Source organism: Durio zibethinus, chromosome 4, assembly GCF_047325235.1.
Source record: "Durio zibethinus cultivar Kanyao isolate XHJ-2024 chromosome 4, ASM4732523v1, whole genome shotgun sequence".
Taxonomy (NCBI): Eukaryota; Viridiplantae; Streptophyta; class Magnoliopsida; order Malvales; family Malvaceae; genus Durio; species Durio zibethinus.
This window is the reverse complement of record NC_143165.1, coordinates 4,102,145-4,120,579: the sequence shown is the minus strand read 5'-3', so window position 1 is coordinate 4,120,579 and position 18,435 is coordinate 4,102,145. Positions and strand designations below refer to the sequence as shown.

The window sequence follows — 18,435 nt, the reverse complement described above, 5'->3', positions numbered from 1 at the left end:
CATCAATTCAGCTTGGTTTTATGATTTTTATCTCTAAAGTATTAGTTTATAAGCTTGAAATCTCTTGTCCAAATCTATGATGTCTACTAAGCGAAAATCTTTTTCCTCTCCTATAAAAGAGGTTAGATCGTCCATAATTTAGACTTGAACAAGTTAGAAAAATTAAGTCATGTTAATAAAGGTAAAATATGAAAGCTGTGCAAGTTAGAGAAATTAAGTCATGTTAATAAAGACAAGTTAAAGAAATAGAGTAATAGAGTCTCTTAGTGAAGGTAAGCGCAAAGAAAGTTGTGCCTCTAAATCTACTAATACCTTTAAGAATTCAAAATGAAAACTAGCAAACCATGCTCGAAAATGACTTCGCTAAAATTAGAATAAATATGCTTTGCTTTATAACGATAATGGGAATAGGCTCAAAACGACACTATTAATGTCAAAAAGACAAGAATAATTGTAATTTATGAATATGAAAAACATAACGTTTAGTTTATTATAGCTGATGAGAAAATATGGTAGCTCTGACTAATGAGTTAACAACGGAATGGGAAAAAATGAGTTATTTAAAAGAGTTTTAAATATGAGTATAATTCAAAGATTATTCAAGCTCGACGACTTTACACATAAACAAAAATGGATGGTTGTGTAATGTTTAACCTTTATAATGATGCCCATGTTAAAGTTGAAGAACGAGATTATTATAACATATGTAAAATTGTAAAGGTGTTCAAGGTAGTTGATGTAATTTTGTATTTTTATAACTCAACAATTTATAGAGCTCAAAAAGTTATAATGAAAAGTTAGGCCACTTTATTAAAAAGAAACATGTATTATTTTCATAAATTTTAGATAACAACCCATTAGTTTCTCTTATTGAAAAGCTTAATATTGCAAAAGTCTCATTAAATGTTGATTTGGAGGCAAATAAGAAAATGATTTTATATTGTGATTTTTATTGAGAAATTTTAAATTTTAAAATGGACATTCAACATAAAATCATTTGGTAATTAGTGAAAAGGCCCAATTTGAATATAAGATTGCAATAAATCTAATAATTTAACAAAAAATGAGATAATGTCACTTTAACATGCACCATTATGTGTAGATTGAGGCATAAACCTATCTCGTGACAAACTTGAAAAGTATAATAAATAAGAGCAACAAAAGAGGACAATAGAACATAACCTAGGCTCTAACCATGTTAAACATTAAAGTGGACATCCAATCTAAAACTAATTGGCAATTGGTGTAGTATCAGAGCAACTTATCTTTAAGCATAAAGGGATAAACATGTTCTTCTATAAATCCTATTATTCAACACTAGTCCGTGAGAAGACTAACAATTGCCTATTTAAGGGTTAGTCTCACAATTGAATTAGTTTTCCATTAGACAGAATAGTTACCATGACCAATTGGTAACTATTAAAAAACTAATCGGTTTGGCTTAGCTAAGGATTTTTCTTTATAGAGTACTAGTCTATAAATTCAAAATCTCTTATCCAAATCTATCATATCTACCAAACGAAAACTTTTTTTCTGTTTTATGAAGAAGGTTATATCATCCATAATTCAAACTTGAACAAACTAGGGAAATTAAACAATGTCAATAATGGTGAAAAATAAAAAAATCATTGCTATGCCTCATGAAAAAAAGAGTAAAGAGCTATATTTTTTGATCTACTAATACCTTTAAGAATTCAAAATGAAGCCTAGCAAAACTATGCTCGAAGATAACTTCGTCGAAATTAAAATAAATATGCTATACTTTGTAACAATAATGAGAGCATGCCTGAAACGACACCGTCAATGTAAAAAAAGATTAGAAAAGTTGTTGTTAATGAATATGAGGAATTGAACACTTAGTTTATTGGCAACTTTATAGCTAATAAGGAAGCATGACGGCTCTAGTTGAAAAGTTAACATGGGAAGGGAAAAAATGAGTTGTTTAAAAGAGTTCCAAATATGAGTCTGATTTAGAGGTTATTTAAGTTGAACAACACTATACATTAGCGAAAGTGAATGGTTGTATAACGTTTAATCTTTATAATGATGGTTATGTCACAATTGAAGAATGAGATCATCATAACATATGCAAACTTGTAAAGATATTTGAGGTTATGTTTTATAGCTCATTAGTCTATAAAGCTCAAGAACTATAAAGAAAAAGTTAGGTCACTTTATTTAAAAGAATCATATATTATTTTCATAAATTTAGATGACAACCCATTATATTATCTTGTTAAAAGCCTTAATATTGCAAAAGTTTTATTGAATGTTGATTTGGAGGCAACTGAGAAAATGATTCCATATTGTGGTTCTTATTATAACATTTTAAGATAGACATCCAACATAAAACCAATTGGCAATTGGTGAAGGGGTTCAACTTGAATATAAAAATATAAAAAACCTAATAATTTAACAGGCCCATAATGTGTAGGCATAAGTCTACCTCATAACAAACTTTAAAAGGCAAAGAAGTAAAAGTAATAATACGAAACAACAAAACTTAACTTGGGCTCTGATACCTTGTTAAATTTTAAGATAGACATTCAATCTAAAATCATTTGGCAATTGGAGTGGTATAAAAGCAACTTACCTTTAAACATAAAATGATAGAAGAGTTTATTTGTGTAGAGAAATTCTTTTCATAATTTTGCCTAGCTATTGAAAAATTTAGAAAATATTTTGAAACTAAGAATTTTCTTTTTATTCCTAAATAAAAAGAGATAAAATTAAATATGTATAAGATAGATCAAATTAATCATTTGCATTATTAATTTGTATTTGCATTATCCATTTTCTTCCTATTATATTTACTTGCATTTCATCATTTTAAAAGAAATATATATTAATAAATTGTATTTTTAGAGAATTGCTTTAAAATAAAAACTAATATTTCTAAGTAAAAATAATTTTTAGAACCCTGCTAAGATATTGGAGGGCTTTTCAATAATTATTCTTTATAAAAGAATATTATAATCAGAGTTCACAGATTATCATGAAAATCCCTAATAGAAAAATATTATTTATAATTTTGCTTAGATATTGGAGAATTAAAAAATATTTCATACTAAAGATTTTCATTTTATTCCTAAATAAAAGGAAAAAAGATTTTCACAAAAAAATAAAATTAAAGGAATTATTTTTAAATATTAGAATTAAGATCATTTTTATTAATATTAAAGATAACACGTGATTAGTTGGCACCATTTTTAAAATGGGTATTATAAAAGAGCTAACCTTTCTTTGCACGTAATCATACTTTCGAATTTAATTCTATTTTTCGTAAATCAAAATATCTTTTTAATAAATTTTAAACTCATTTTATTGTTTTATTAAAAAAAAAAAATTTTTAAGTAACTAATTACTCTTTAAAAAAAATTAGTAATGGCTTTCTCTTGTTTTGAAAATTTTAAAATTTTCATTTAATGGTATTCAAAACCATTGCAAAACTTACTATATGTACTTTAGCAATGTAGTGCAAATCATATAGTTTGTGGTTTACTATGAATGCTGATGAGATTATGTTCTTGAAATTGTTTTAAAGTGTAGCTACTCATGTTCAAGTGGATGAAAGGAAGGATTTTGATGCCTGTAGAGAATAAGACCATAATTAATTAATGATGATATTGGCAATAGTAATACAGTTTGTGGTCACGATATTTTCAGTGTATTGGTTATTGTTGATAATGCTCATATTAACTTTCCTAATCAATTGATAATTCAAATCCAAATTTGAGAATGAGTTTATTAATTAGTGGTTTCTTTAGTCTTTCACAAGTTATTCATTAAATGAGTACTACCTAACATTTTCTAAGATTTTTACATTGATTTAATTATTATGGTGATAAAATTATTAAGGTGATTTAATCATCAATGATCTTAGATTACCATCTTTGGTATAATATTATAAATCATTAGTGCTTTTAAATCATTATGTTTTGTATTATATGAAAAAATAAATCATATAATACAAAATATCCAAAATAATCTTGCAAAAAAATAAAATATTTAATACTTATTAAATCAACAATTTATAAAATAGTTAAATGTTATTTTATAAAAAAAAAAACTACAAAGTATAAATTAATTTTGATAAAAATAATTTTAAAAAAATTATTAAATAAATTCATTATCTTTTTTTCTAATGGATATAAATTTATAATATGAAATTTTTTAAAATAAGTGATTAAAATCAGTTTTTTTAAAAAAATTGTTAGTGGCTAGTTTTTTGTGGTAATGTTAACTATATTTTTTGTGAGGATAAATTAATTAGATAATAATATTAAAAATTACTTTCGCATAGTGATAAATTTTTTTTTATTTTTAAGTTAAAAATTATATAATTCCTCAAAATAGTAATATGATCATCTCAATGATTTAAGATTATTATCAAGTAAAATTTTTAAATTACTATCAACTAAAGTGATATAATTACTAAATATAAATTATCGTAATTTTTAAATAGATCATCTTATATCAAATACTCTCTAAATGATAAGATCTCAAATTTTTTTGTTACTTGTTTAAATTTGGTAGAATCAAGTACTCCTAACCCGGTTGTTATAAGTTAAGAGTCCTTATCTCTCTTTTGGTGGTACTATTTCAGTCTGTTCATGTAGTGGACATAATCAAGATATATTGATAAATCTTTACTCAAAGGAGCACATAATTATTACATATTTTTATCCATTGCCAACTGTAGTTGTTATCTTGAGTATTTTAATTGCGTAGAGTTAGTCATAGTTTTTATGCAATGCAAGTAAATATTTCCTGAAATTTTCAATTTTTGTTTAATCTTTTGCAAAAATAAAAAATAAAAAATCGTATGAGAGGTGAAATAAGTGATGATAAATATTAATTTTACATGATATCGAAGTAGTGATACTGAAGAAAGAGACAATGAAGAATAGGTGGGAACTAATATATATTTTCTTTTCGCATCTTGATTTTAAAGTGGTTTACCCTTTATATATATAATTTTTATTTTGATATGGCAATAAGTGTTGACTGGGATAAGATGAGGCCCTTGATTACTAAAATTAAAATTTTGGAGAAAATTACTAAAATAAAATATTTTTTGAATAAAGGGTTTGGGGTGGATAATTACAATGTGGGGCTGAGACCGAGGGAATTGAGACACAGAAAGGGTCAGGTTCAGTCTGGGCGAAAAACAGGCCCGCCCGCCCCTTGGCTGTTATTTCTTGGACATAAAAATCCATCTCCGGAAGGCGAAACGCAAAAGCGTCGGGATTGGGAACCGCTCAATTATGACTCATTGTATATCTTACCTCGCTTCTTCCTTTTCCTTGAACACCGTTAGTAAATATTCCACAAGCTCAAACAACGGCTATCCTCCATCACCAACTGCTTCACTTCCAGTTTCTACGCTGCTATTCTCATCTTTTTCCCAAAATTTCCCGAGAAACGGGAAATTGGTCTCACGCAAAAGCCGATACTATCTCGCAAAACCTGCTGAACAAGATTTGGATACAAGAGAACCATCCCCAGAAGTTTCAGGAGAAAATGATGGCAATACATCCACTAGTTTTTTATCTATCCTTTGTCCCCTCCTCAGGTTATTCTCTGTAAGTCTCTATGTTTCTTTCTTTCTTTCTTTCTTTTTAATTTTATTGTGATAGCGGGTATCATGGAAGTTGGCTCTCTTTATGGTGGGATTGTTTGCTGAAAATTATATTAACTTTCAGTTTTGAGTAGGTTCAGTTATAGGTGCATGTCTCTGCACTCAACTGTTAGGAAACTTTTTTGACCTGCAAACTTTGTGTTCTATTGTCATGTTATTTCATGTATCGTTTTGTTTGCCTTTCATGTGTAGGTTCTTGTTTTTGGCTATATTATAAGATTTCTATTTTATTCTTTGTACTTTTCATGTAGTCTCTGTATGAAAAACTTGGGTTCTAAATGTCATCTAAGCCAATAGATACTAGCACATGATGGGAGTAACTTTGAGACCAAGGGTAGGATCCTTGGGTTAGTCTAGACTAATTGGGCATGTCAAAAAAGAGCTTCTTTTTTTTTTTCTTTGTGGACCTAGAGACAAGGTCAGTTAAGCAGCTTTCCCTCCCATTAGCCTTTTCTTAGCCTTTTTCTTGGATGCTTGAGGACATTAACCATATCTTGAGTAACAAGGCTAGGCGTAATAGTGAATCACCTCATAATAGACCTTCTCACTTTTATCATGTCAAGAGCTATAATCACCTCATTTATTGCATTGGTTATATCTGTTACTGTTAGCCTATGCATGTGTGTTGCCTAATGTCATATGCATTCATCACGCAATTCATAACTTCTCTTACCATATTCTGTCATTAGAGCTTTTGTGAATATGCTTCCTATTACCTTCTTTTTCTAGTCCTCTCATTACCAATCTCAGTCCTGCTCATTAAATTTCTCAAGTGCAACAGAGTACTTATTTTCCTGGGTATTCACCACCCCATGCTCTATATATATTTACTTACTTTATTCTCCTACTTAGAAATGATTTCAGTTTTTATTATAGACAGTCCAAAATTTGTGGTGCTTTTTCTATAACTTCTCGTTTTTGTCTTATCAATGCCTTTTGTATTGTGGCTTGCAGGGAGGAGATCCCTCCCAAGAACGGAATTATGCTCTAGAGGTAATCTGTTTAAAGAATCACCCTTTTTCTCATCGCTCTTGGATCATTTAATTCTTTTTCCCCAACTACTGTCTTTGTCTTCTCTTTTACTTTAATAAGTCTTTTTTCATAGTTCCTTATTTAATTTTCTTCTGTATAAGTCCTCAAAAAAAGTTATCTTTTAAAGTGTGGTGGTTATATGTGTCACAAACAATTAAATTCATTGCTTCATGCTGGCAAACATGTGTTGTCGCTCTGGTCTGTAGAAGGATCTTAACGTTTTTTTTTTTTTTAAACATTTCTTCCATGTTTGCATATGCAGAAAGCTCTAATTCTCTACTTTTTTTTTTTTTTTGGCTTAATAGTAGGTAGCAACATCTTCCTTATCCACTTTGGCAAGATTTCCTTGGGGATCAAGATCACTTTCAGAGAGCTTAGAGAGCCAGGATATAATCATTTCTGATCCTCCCATGCGTATGCAACTCTTTGAATTTGGTAAGCTTCTTGCTAGTCATGGGATTGGACATCATATGCTTATAAAAGGCAGGAATGAGAAAAGTTGCTCTCTTCTACATTTTACTTATGAGGTTCAAGAATGTTTAGCAATATGATTTACATTATTTTAGCTTAGTTTTCCTTATTCAATGTTTTGGATAAGATATGACCAAGACTAAGAGCAGGCTACTTAAGTGGATGTTATAATGGACTTCAGAATTTCTGAAAACAAGTAAATAAGCATGTTGTAATAACTAAGGTCATACACCTTGTGATAAAAAATGTCATTACTTTCAGGATCAAAGTTTTAATAAATTGCTTATTTTGATTGGTATTTTCTGAAAATAAAAGTTCACTTCATTTAATATTTGAATTTTGTAAACAGAGGCATGCCCCTTTTGCAGAAGGGTTCGAGAAGCATTGACAGAGCTGGATCTTTCTGTAGAGGTGAGAACTGGTAGATTTATTTAAAAAATTCATTCTTTATCCAAATCAACCAAGTTTTTTTAGCAGCTATTCTCTTTCATGAAACATTTCTATTTCCTGATCTTATTCTGAGGTGTTTTTGTAATTAAAAACAGGTGGTGCAAAACAAACATGGTCTTCATTTGTCATGAGATCTAGGAAAAAAAATATTTTACCACAGCATATTGCAAGTTTGGTATTGAAAGGCTTAATTAGGTTGGCAGATAAAGCAAATCCTTTGTCAACCTAATAGACATGAAGTTTGCTGATTTGGTGTAACAGAGTTTGTGTAGGATAACAAGTCTTTGAAAAGTATGTTTTACATTGTTTAACTAGAAAATATCAGTTTTCATAGCATGTCCTGTTATAAGTTAAAATATCTGATTATCTTATATTTGATGATTTATTATGGTTATTGGATTGCATTATCTGATAACAAAAGAGTTTGAATTTAAGTTTTCATATTTCTTTTAACTACTTTCATAAAAAAAAAAAAAAAAAAAAACTTCTCTAGGTTGACTGCTGCTGTACTTACAGATTAGGAAAAAAGCTACTAATAGTAAAAACTGAATTAAACCGAATGGGTCATTTTGGTTGATTTCCTGGGTTTTTCAGTGTTTAGTGCACTCTTTATATAATTAGAACAGACTCTGATATAACTCAATCTAGCCTTTATATGCTTCATCTTAGAATAAATAAAGTGACTAGTGCATAGGACTTTACATCACTTACATACTACATATCATGCCCATTTTGACTAGATTGACAGTGTCTTAATCACTTTTAGAAGAAAGAGCTTTATTTTTAATGCTGTTCTGTTATCTAGTTCCCCTGCAACCTGATGCAAACTTTTTGGCTTTTTTTTTTTTATAGGTCTACCCTTGTCCTAAAGGTTCTTTAAGACATAGGGAAATGGTTAGAAGCTTTGGTGGAAAAGAGCAGTATGTGGTTCTTTCTCATCCATTCTTACTTTTGTTGTATGAAGCTGCTATTTTCTTTGATTTTTGGTTGGTTGCTTGGAAGTTTTTAAGTCAGATTGAAACTCCATCTATCCTAAATATTAGCAAATTCATATGTTGAAGATGATGGACGAATTTGTGAATGTATTGGTGTCAAACTTATTTACCTGAGCTTAATTGGTCTTGGTTTCATCAACCTATATGAAGCTTTCTTGGGGGAAACAGGGGAACAATTAATGTTGTTACGTGTTTTTACTTTTTCTTTTATGGAATTTTAAAAGTTTATGAAGTTCTCTTGCAGGTTTCCCTTCCTCATTGACCCAAATTCTGGAATATCAATGTATGAAAGTGGTATGTGGTTAAGCTTCTTCTGACCTGGATGGTTGCAACATTAACTGCTATTAATTTCTTCTGCAATGATCTCCTGTTCTATTGAAATATGCTTCGTAAATAATTACTTGTTTGATAATGAATTGAGCATGGTAATTATAAGTTATGGATGAGAATGATTTTAAAAATTTATGTATGTGTAATATAATATTATATAGTACTATATAATAAATATTTTAGTCTCTGCCACATTTGTAGTCAACCAACTGGAAACTTGCCACATGTGGGCCCACCATCTATCAAGGTTTTACTGGACAATTTTGTTAGCTTAAGTCAACATAATTCAGTTGTTTGCTTACCTCTTATCTTATGAATATGATAACCCAGTTAGCGATTATCATAGGAAACAGCAGAATTATATTTACTTCTTGCTCTATGGTAGGCAAAATGGTGTACCCACTGTGTTCTAAATGATATATCCTAGTCGGCTCAGGTCCTATTTATGAACTCAACTAAGTTTTAACGTTAAACTAGTATTGTTGGCTACATGAATACTTTTTCTCTGTTCTTTTTCAGTTTGGGGCTATATCAATTAGAAAATGTCTAAATGTCACAAGTCTAATTATACTACTTCAACCAGTTGGATTTTTAATCTACCTCTACCCTTCTTTCCTTTACTCTTATCCAGTTGCTCCTTCCAAATAATGATCACTATGTCTGTGTTAACATAGAAGCACTACATACGTGGCATTAGAACTATAGTCTCTTCCTCATATTATAGCACAACTATCAGCTTTCACGTGCTTTTCTGCCCGAGGGATGATTATCAAGTGGTATTTCATCTCAGGCTTTTCCTTTATCCCTGACAACCAGCATATCTTGGGGAACATTAAATAATAAATATCCTAAACTTCAGCTTTGACTAATCTGAAAAACTCCTTAGGCCTGTAAAATCAATTGATGGTACTTCTATTTTAAGATGCCTTTGATTTAAGTGCCAAGGTCCCTGGTCGAGAATCGGACTGATTTCTTCTATAACTGGCATGGAAATGGAGGGGGATGTAGGGGTGTTCCAAATAGGCTAGTTGAATAATTGAAGGTTCTTGAAGAACATATGGCCTTGCAATATCATCGACCATGTCTTAAAAAGCAGAAGTGGCAGGATTTGAATATTGTTTTATGCAATATCTTAATAGAAAGACTCATGGACACCACTAGAACTGAAATATCATATATAGATTTACATATTGGTACATTCCACATCTTTTTTTTTTTTACAAACTTAAGTTTTCTATGATCTTGTTAAAGAATTTATTCAGTCAACTTATTGATCATGCATATCCCGTTCTTTTTTAGGTCATTAATGATGTTGATTATTTATGAGAGATAACGTGCAGAGAACATACATCTAAAAATTCTGCATCTTTTGACTGATTGCTGATTAAGTGGTTGAGAATAGAAAAAAAAAATTTATAATTCTTTTCCTATGAATGCATCAGGAGCCATTTTGCATATCTACTTTGATGAGTGAATGGAATCTAACATGATCCGTCTTGGAGACCGCTCTTATGAGGAGTATCTGTACTGTTATTTTATATGGGAACCAGTAAAACATTTGATGTATGCCTGTCATAATTTATAAATTGGATTTGAAGTCTTCCATCTGCTTTCTTGACCATCAATATTGAAAGTTGCTGAGCATGCATTTTTCCTTCTACTTTTTCTGATAGGTGATATAGTCAAATACCTATTCAAGCACTATGGTAAAGGGAGAAGCCCCTCAATGGGCCTTTTAGAAAGGTAAAATAGCAGAAAATTTGCACTATTGATGAAAGCATATAAAATGTTTGTGCAAGTTTGTAAATTGGTTAAATTAGCTAACTGGGATGAGGTTACATATAGCTTCAGCTTATAGAACAATAATAGTAATAACTAGGTCTAGAACAAGAACAACAACAATATGCAGGTGCATATGTATTTTTTGATTGTTCGGTTGCTTAACATATACTAGTACGTTAATCCCCACTCTTTGGTTATATTAGGGGAGAGGAAGATAAATTGCATAATACATTAAAATCCCTTGTAGAGAACAAAAACAAACAGAAAAACTAGATGTTCAGGTTTTCTTGGAAAATGTTTTATTTTGAGTTTTATATGTTCAGTTTAAAAGTGCAGAAAAATAGAAAAAGAAACATTTTTGATGAGATATTTTACTTTCTTTTATATTAGTAATAAAAATGACAGCAGTTCTCTGGAAATTATGGAAAACAACAGTCTGTTGTTGCCATCATCCTTGAAAACAAGTTTCCAAACTTGAGGCCACTTACAAATAGCTACCTTCTTTATAGATCTACAATGCAGATCATGGCCTTGTCCTTTTACCAAGTGTTCACCTTTTTTTTTTTTTCTCCTTCTCTTCTTGGTTTGTTCTTTCTTACGTGTATTATACATAGCACATTATCACACTCAGATTGTCGAATGTTTTAATCTATTAATTTTTACAGAAAATTCAACATAAACATCCAGTTTAATGTACTGGCAACTCGAAAGTTGAAGTAATATTATAGGCAGGTGCACAAAAAGGAAATGGTAAAAGAGAAAAGCTATATATGTCATATGGTGAGGTTAATTACCTTGTAGTTTTTGTAGTTTTTCTTTTGGGCACAAAATTTATTTTATTTAAATAGAGGGAGGTTTGTTTGTATTTGTTTTATTATTTATGAACTACCAAGGATAATTTGTTGTTTAATTTTGAAGTTTTATGCTATTTGTTTTATTACCAAACATCTTTTTTTTGTTTCTCTGAAAACAAAAAATTTGAAAATGGAAAATAAGAAACATAAAACTAGCAATTTTACCAAATGCACTCATTAGGTTCTCATTGACCTCTGAAGAAGAGGGAAATGTGTGATTTGAATGACATAATAGTTAATTAGTTTTTTCAGAACAAACTGAGTCAAAGTAAAGACATAGCCAATAGTTTTTTAGAACAAATGATTCAAATAATGGATAACTTTATTGTCTGTGCTTTAGTTCTTAAATGTTTCTTTAAAAGAGCTTTAAATATAGATATTGACTTGAATTGAACATGTTAAGTCACATACAAAAAATGTTCCATTTGCTATTTCTTTTTTTTTTTTAATTATTACTTGTAAGAACTCTAGTTTTTGTCTAATTCTTAATCAGTTATCTGTCTAACAATGTTGCATTGTGCAGCACATTGTTCACTGGATGGATGCCAACAATTCTTAGAGCAGGCCGAGGAATGATGCTTTGGGACAAGGCAAGACAAGACCCACCATCAAGAAAGCTGGAACTTTTCTCATATGAGAATAATCCAGTAAGATATCATGTTCCTGATACCATCTACATTGCTTTTGTTCTTTTGCTTGGGTTTAAAATATGCCTTATGAGTGTACAATGGAATGGAAATAGGTTATGCTTGTTAGGAATGCATAATCTTCTTAAATTTGATGGTTTTCATTTTATTGACCCAGAGCACGGTCTTGACAAACGGGCCTTGGTAAATTCCTTTGGTCCATCAGTCTCTTCTGATGAAATGATGTGATTTAACATTCATCTGTTAGTTCTGCTAATGAAATGAAACATTATTAACCTCTGAATGCTTTAAGGTTGTCAATCTTCTTTCTCTGTTCCACAGTATTCACGAATTGTACGAGAGGCACTTTGTGAGCTAGAACTTCCTTACATCCTTCAGAATGTGGGAGAAGGGTCTCGACGGACAAAATTACTCCTTGATGCATCTGGATCCAAAGAGGTGAGCTCCTGATAAATTCATCTGACCTCACCTGCCGTCGGAGTTCAATCAAAATAAACTCCTCGCTGGTTCATGCAACATGCCATCTGGTCCTATGCAGTAATAGCAGTGAGGCGCTTGAACCTTTGCTAGACTTTTGTAACCCTAATCCCTATGACAAGCAAGCTTCAGAATTTGAGCAGAAACCTACTAGTGAATGAAAATATGAAATAAGAGAACTTTACAGAATAAGTATTTCCCTGTGTCTTTGGAGCATTTAGCTATTGCATAAGTTTTTTTTTTTTGCAAAGACTTGATAAATAACTGAAAGTTTTGTTGTGCTTTGCAGGTGCCCTATATAATGGATCCTAACACTGGTACTCAAATTGGTGATTACAAGAAAATATTGTCTTATTTGTTCAAGACATATTCAGCAGCCACTGTATAGTTTTTGATGTATGTTTCTCTACCTCTTAGAGCATATAATATCTGAGCTACTTTTTATCCAAGTTAGTTCAAACAAGATAGTAGAAATTGAAATCTTTTTGGGTCTGTAGTTAGTAAATATCCAATGATCTCTGTGTGATTTCTTATAGGATGTAAACATGGCAAGCATTTAACATCATGGCAGAGTTAATTTGTATGACATAAAACATTTGCAGGCTTTATTTGATGCTTTCTGAGAAGACTGTAATATGGTAAATGAGAACAAATTTGTTGGGTTGTGGGGTTTGATGGTTTGAATACAGAAGGAAATTATAGAATCATGAAAATTGAAAGGTGTTTTTGAAAGAATGTAAGGGCAGGCCTTAAAACATACTTTTTCTGGGGTTTGGGTGTTTTATTGATGCTAAAGTTGAATCTAATTGAAAATTGGCATGTGGCTATGCTTTTTCTAGCATTTAGGGATATTGTTTGGTTTATTGGAATATTGATGTTTCCATTGCTTCGGGTTAATTTGTGTTTTTTTTTTAATTGCTTTTTTTATGGCTTCAATTGTTCATATACATTTTAGTTGCCCTTCTTTGTATGATAGAATAAGAAACTTTACTGGTTCCTCCTGTGGACCGGCTTCAATTGCATTTTGCTTGCAACTTCTGATTGTGTTTGTTATATTTCATTATATTTTAAAGGCTTCTTTGCAGCTGTGTTTAGGCCATTTCTTTATTTCATCACACTTAGTCCTTTGTGATAAACTTTATAGTTTTATTTTATTTTACCTATAAAAAAAGTCATGGACTCCTACTCATTACCTATTTATCTGGAAAACTGTCTTCCATGTATACAACCTATATGTCACCATTACATCTACATGCTAGGTTTTTACTACCTTTCCCTCATTGCATTTGAATTAGGCTTTTGTATGATAGGTGGGTAAATGTGTTACAAATAATTAAATTCATTGCTTCATGCTGGCTTAAATTCTTGTGTTATTCTGGCAAATATATATATATATATATATATATATATATATATACTTGTAATTGCTATGGGATGTAGGAGGAGATATTATTGGGGACCATAGGTCGTAACCTTTTATATACATTTTTCTTTGTGTTTGTTTTCCCAAAAGGCTTTGAATCTTTACCTTTAATTCCTCCTTGTCTACCTTGGTCCGTGGGGATGAAGATCACTATATATATATATACACTTGTAATTGCTATGGGATGTAGGAGGAGATATTATTCGGGACCATAGGTCGTAACCTTTTATATACATTTTTCTTTGTGTTTGTTTTCCCAAAAGGCTTTGAATCTTTACCTTTAATTCCTCCTTGTCTACCTTGGTCCACGGGGATGAAGATCACTATCAGAGAGCTGGATATACTTGTTTTTCATCTTCCATGCTTTTGCAACTCTTTGAATTTCGTAAGCTTCTTGCTGATCGATCATGAATTTAGCTCATCATTTACTTGTAAAAGGCAGAAAAGTCACCCCTTCTACATTCTGTATTAAAGGGTTCAAGAATGTTTAGCAATGTGATTTATTTTATTTTATGGAGACATGCACTCAACTTTTGAGGGATTATCTGGTTTGATCCTTAAGTTTTTGAATTTTATCTTATAAAAGGTATCTCATAAAAATGGATTTAAGTATCTTCTTATATATCATATCTTATGGTCATATTTTCTCAATATGAGATTGGGGGTGTCATAAACTTAATTTAAAGGTAGAAAAGCCTTTTATACAATTTAAATTCTGAGGTTCAAGAATGTTTAGTAATGTTATTTTACTTTGTTTCAACCTTTTTTTAATGGATGATTTAGATAGAAGAAAAACAACCCTACATTTAGTGGCAGTATATAACAATTTAAAATTTCTTGATAAAGTTTAGATCTGTTAATTCGTATAATCGTATTATGTTTTGTGTTAGATGCGATTTCAAATACGACAAATAGTCTTGATATGGATATGAAATAAGTACTTAAATGATACGAATTATTTAAATATAAACATGATATATTTATTATAAATGTTATATGTGATATGATATGATTAACATGTTTTAATTTATTTTGAATGATTAATATGATATAACATAATTAATACGTTAGACATGATTGATATAATTAAACACGATTGAAACTAAAATATCTAATCAATCAATCAATGTTAAACCAAAATGATAACATAGTAAAAATATTAAAATTCTAAATGCATTTAACACTTTAATCATATGTTTTCATGAGAAAAAGAATATAAATATAGCATAAATATAATTAATAACTAAAAAAGGATGTCACTTACACATGTTATAACCGTGTTACTTCTATACGTTGATATGGTAACGTAATTAAAATGTGATTAATTAATTAATCGTGTTTTAAATATGTAACATACATGAGACATGAAACATGGCACATACATGAGACATGAAACATGACATATAATTTTTGTGTTAAACGTGTCGATACGATTAAGATATAACACAAAATTATACAAAACATGTATATGATTTATTATTTATTATTTTCATATTTTACCATCTTATCGTATTTAAAATTGATAGGTTTAAATCAAGTTCAAAATAACTATTTTAAGGTAATGGGCAAATTTTACCAGTCATCTTGGAACAAGTGTAATTTTATCATAGTACTTTTTCATTTGATTAAAAAATATCAAAATTCAGAATATTATGTAAAATATTCCTCTATTACTTCAAAATTTTCTAAGGAGAGTGGTAAATTAGTATAAAATTTTTATGTACCCTAGAAAAAAACATAAACTGAAGTTGTTACACCTTGTAAAATTTATCTATAATTAGAAACATGTTCACGCCAATGCGTAGGTCAAAATTTTTTTTCTTTTATCATATTTATTTTTTTATATTTATCAATTAAAAAAACAAGAAAATGAAAAGTAAAAGAAAATGAAAATGATATATAGATATTTTAATTAGTCTCTTTTTCTCATAAAAATTTATCTAATAAAAAAATAAAAACAAAAGAAATTAAAAAAAAAACAAAAGGAAAAAAAAAACTTGTAAAGGGTGCCACATTAGCACTCTTATTGAGTTTAAAATATTTAATTTCTTAAATTAAGGTAAAAAATTTTATTATGATAATACATAATTATGTATATATGTATAAAATTAAATAAATAATAAAATATAAATTGCATATACACTGCAAAATAAGTTATGATAAAATACTTTAAATATGCTTTTGTTCTACTTTTGTTTCTCTTAAAAAAACTCAACTCATTTTTTTTGAAATGTTCAAAATTTTTTTGGTTTTTTTATTAAATTTGAGATTTTATGAATTTCTAAATGTTCATATATTTTTATTTCATTTTAATTTTTTAAAATATTTCATTGTTTTTAGTTTTTTAAAATATTTCATATTTTTTAAAATTTTTAAATTAAAAAAAATTCTTTTAATACTGATGTAGTAATTGATAGTATGATGTTAAACTTTTTGACATGTGTCGGTAACTTTTTGAATATCGATGCAAAATTAGCAAGTTGACTGATATAAGTCCTAATTACCAAAGGAAATGATAGAATAAAAATTGAAATACTAAACTAATAACTTTATTTTTTTAATATATCAAATTAATAGAAATTGTATACTACAAGGTTCAAATATGTATTTATTTCAAAAAAGATAAAAAAGAAAGAATCAAATAACTTGTCACATGATACACTCACATATCAAATGAATCCCAAAAATTGAAATCTAAATATTATTTATTAAATATAAAAATAAAAAAAGTAAAATATTGAAAGAAAATAAAATGTGGCACACCTTTTGTATTAATTGAATCCAATACAAAAAATTAAAATATGAAAAAATATTTTAAAAAATTTAAAAAAAAATTAGTATCAAATGAGCCCACTAAAAATAAAAAATATTGATTAAACATAAAAAATAAAAAGACAAGAAAAGGCCATGTGTAAGCCAAAAAAAAAAAAAGTCCCAAAGAAACAATAAACAAAAAAATAATAATGAAATATTTAAAAAATTAAAAAGTAAAAAAAAAAAAAACCACATGGGACTCAATTAAAAAAAGAAAAAGATACAAAAGTAAAAATAAAAAAATGCAACGTGGAGAAGATCAATAATAACCGTACACATGTAGGATTTATATATTTTATTTTTTGTTTAGGGTGGATTTTACAAAAAATCAAATCTATAACATTATTTAATAAATATATAAAAAGAAAAAGAAAAAAAAAACATAACGTACTTTTCATGTCAAGTGGATCTCTACTAAAAAAGGAAATCATAAAAATATTTATTAAATATTTAAAAAAATTGGTATAAGTGAATCTTTTCCACATAAAAAATAAAAATTTTAAAACTATATATTTTTATAATTTTTAAAAAATATTAATTATTAAAAAAAAAAAAAAAAAGCTCTGACGTATTACCATAGTACATATGGAAAATGCTAAGGACAATCGTTCCATCAATCATGCTCAAATACTCAAGATTTTATGAAGCCATATCATTTAATTTTTAATTAAAAAACTTGTAACTTATCGATGCAAGTTGTATGGCTTTGTTGAAGGTATTTTTGGTGTTTTAGCTAGAAGGTGCCGGTCAGAGGTTGTCAGAGGTCATTGTTGGATTGTTAGGCGAGCCTTTTCCATGGCAAAAGGAAAGCCATCCTTGAGTAAAAATGACGTGGTGCCTAGGCGTGCACCGTCTAGGTGACCTAGAAGGTTGATCTTGTTGATCAAGGGTTTTCTAGGCAGATGGGCATTACAAATGGCCCCATGGTTTAGAAGGGTTATAAAGTGACCACCCTTAAATTGTTGTCCAAAATCTAAGAAAAAACATCATTTTGTGGGAAGGTAACAATAGGTTTTCCATCGATTTTAATGACGTGTCCTTGTAAAGCTAGAGAAGTGTTATTGGTGAGTGGTATTTTTGAAGTGTCTCTTTAAGGTAAGACGTGTTCCCTCAGCAATCTTGATGATATGTTAGTCTGATGCGAAAGGATCAAGCCTTGTTGAGCTATGTAGTTGGTCGAGGCATAGAGGGCAATAAGTGACGACTTAAAAAAACTTTGTGTTAAATTCTAGGACCTGCTATGGAACGTGCGTGGGTGAAGTGCATCAATTGAGATAGTGCATGGCATGTACCCACATTTATGAATAGTGTGGCCAGCAAGACACATGTCGCATTAGGATTCGAGTGCAGTCATGTGTAATTTATGGCAGTGACTTGTGAAGATGAATTTATTTTGAGAAGGAATGAATGTTTTTTTTTTTTTTTAAAAGGCCATTGAAAGGTTGGGCTTTATATGGAATTAATTTAGATTGTTCATGAATCAATTAAAACAGTTTAAACATGTGTCGTTTTGAAGATG

At 29.4% G+C, this 18,435-nt stretch overlaps 1 protein-coding gene across 3 annotated transcripts; it reads left to right on the top strand.

Moving 5' to 3' along the window:
* The first annotated feature begins 5,111 nt into the window (after nt 1–5,111).
* LOC111287349 (Thioredoxin family protein) lies at nt 5,112–13,283 on the top strand. 3 transcript variants are annotated; one of them, XR_016341373.1, is made up of 10 exons: nt 5,112–5,585; nt 6,596–6,634; nt 6,982–7,108; nt 7,494–7,555; nt 8,447–8,514; nt 8,834–8,883; nt 10,593–10,662; nt 12,079–12,202; nt 12,524–12,871; nt 12,969–13,283. XR_016341373.1 is itself a non-coding variant. In XM_089759147.1 (10 exons), the coding sequence occupies exons 1-10, from the start codon at nt 5,268–5,270 to the stop codon at nt 13,065–13,067; spliced, it is 1,074 nt and encodes a 357-aa protein (XP_089615273.1). In that variant the 5' UTR covers nt 5,116–5,267; the 3' UTR covers nt 13,068–13,283. The 3 variants fall into 3 exon arrangements, 2 of the variants coding, with proteins under 2 accessions (XP_022733583.2, XP_089615273.1); XM_089759147.1 differs by having other exon boundaries at nt 5,116–5,585; nt 12,524–12,640; XM_022877848.2 differs by lacking the exon at nt 6,596–6,634 and having other exon boundaries at nt 5,113–5,585; nt 12,524–12,640.
* The last annotated feature ends 5,152 nt before the right edge of the window (nt 13,284–18,435 follow it).

Bases quoted from the DNA above. Each gene is read 5' to 3' on its own strand.
- LOC111287349 (XM_089759147.1), top strand. From the start codon at position 5,268: ATGACTCATTGTATATCTTACCTCGCTTCTTCCTTTTCCTTGAACACC. The intron at 6,635-6,981 runs GTAATCTGTTTA...GCTTAATAGTAG, and splicing joins AACGGAATTATGCTCTAGAG to GTAGCAACATCTTCCTTATC. The intron at 8,884-10,592 runs GTATGTGGTTAA...TTTTTCTGATAG, and splicing joins AATATCAATGTATGAAAGTG to GTGATATAGTCAAATACCTA.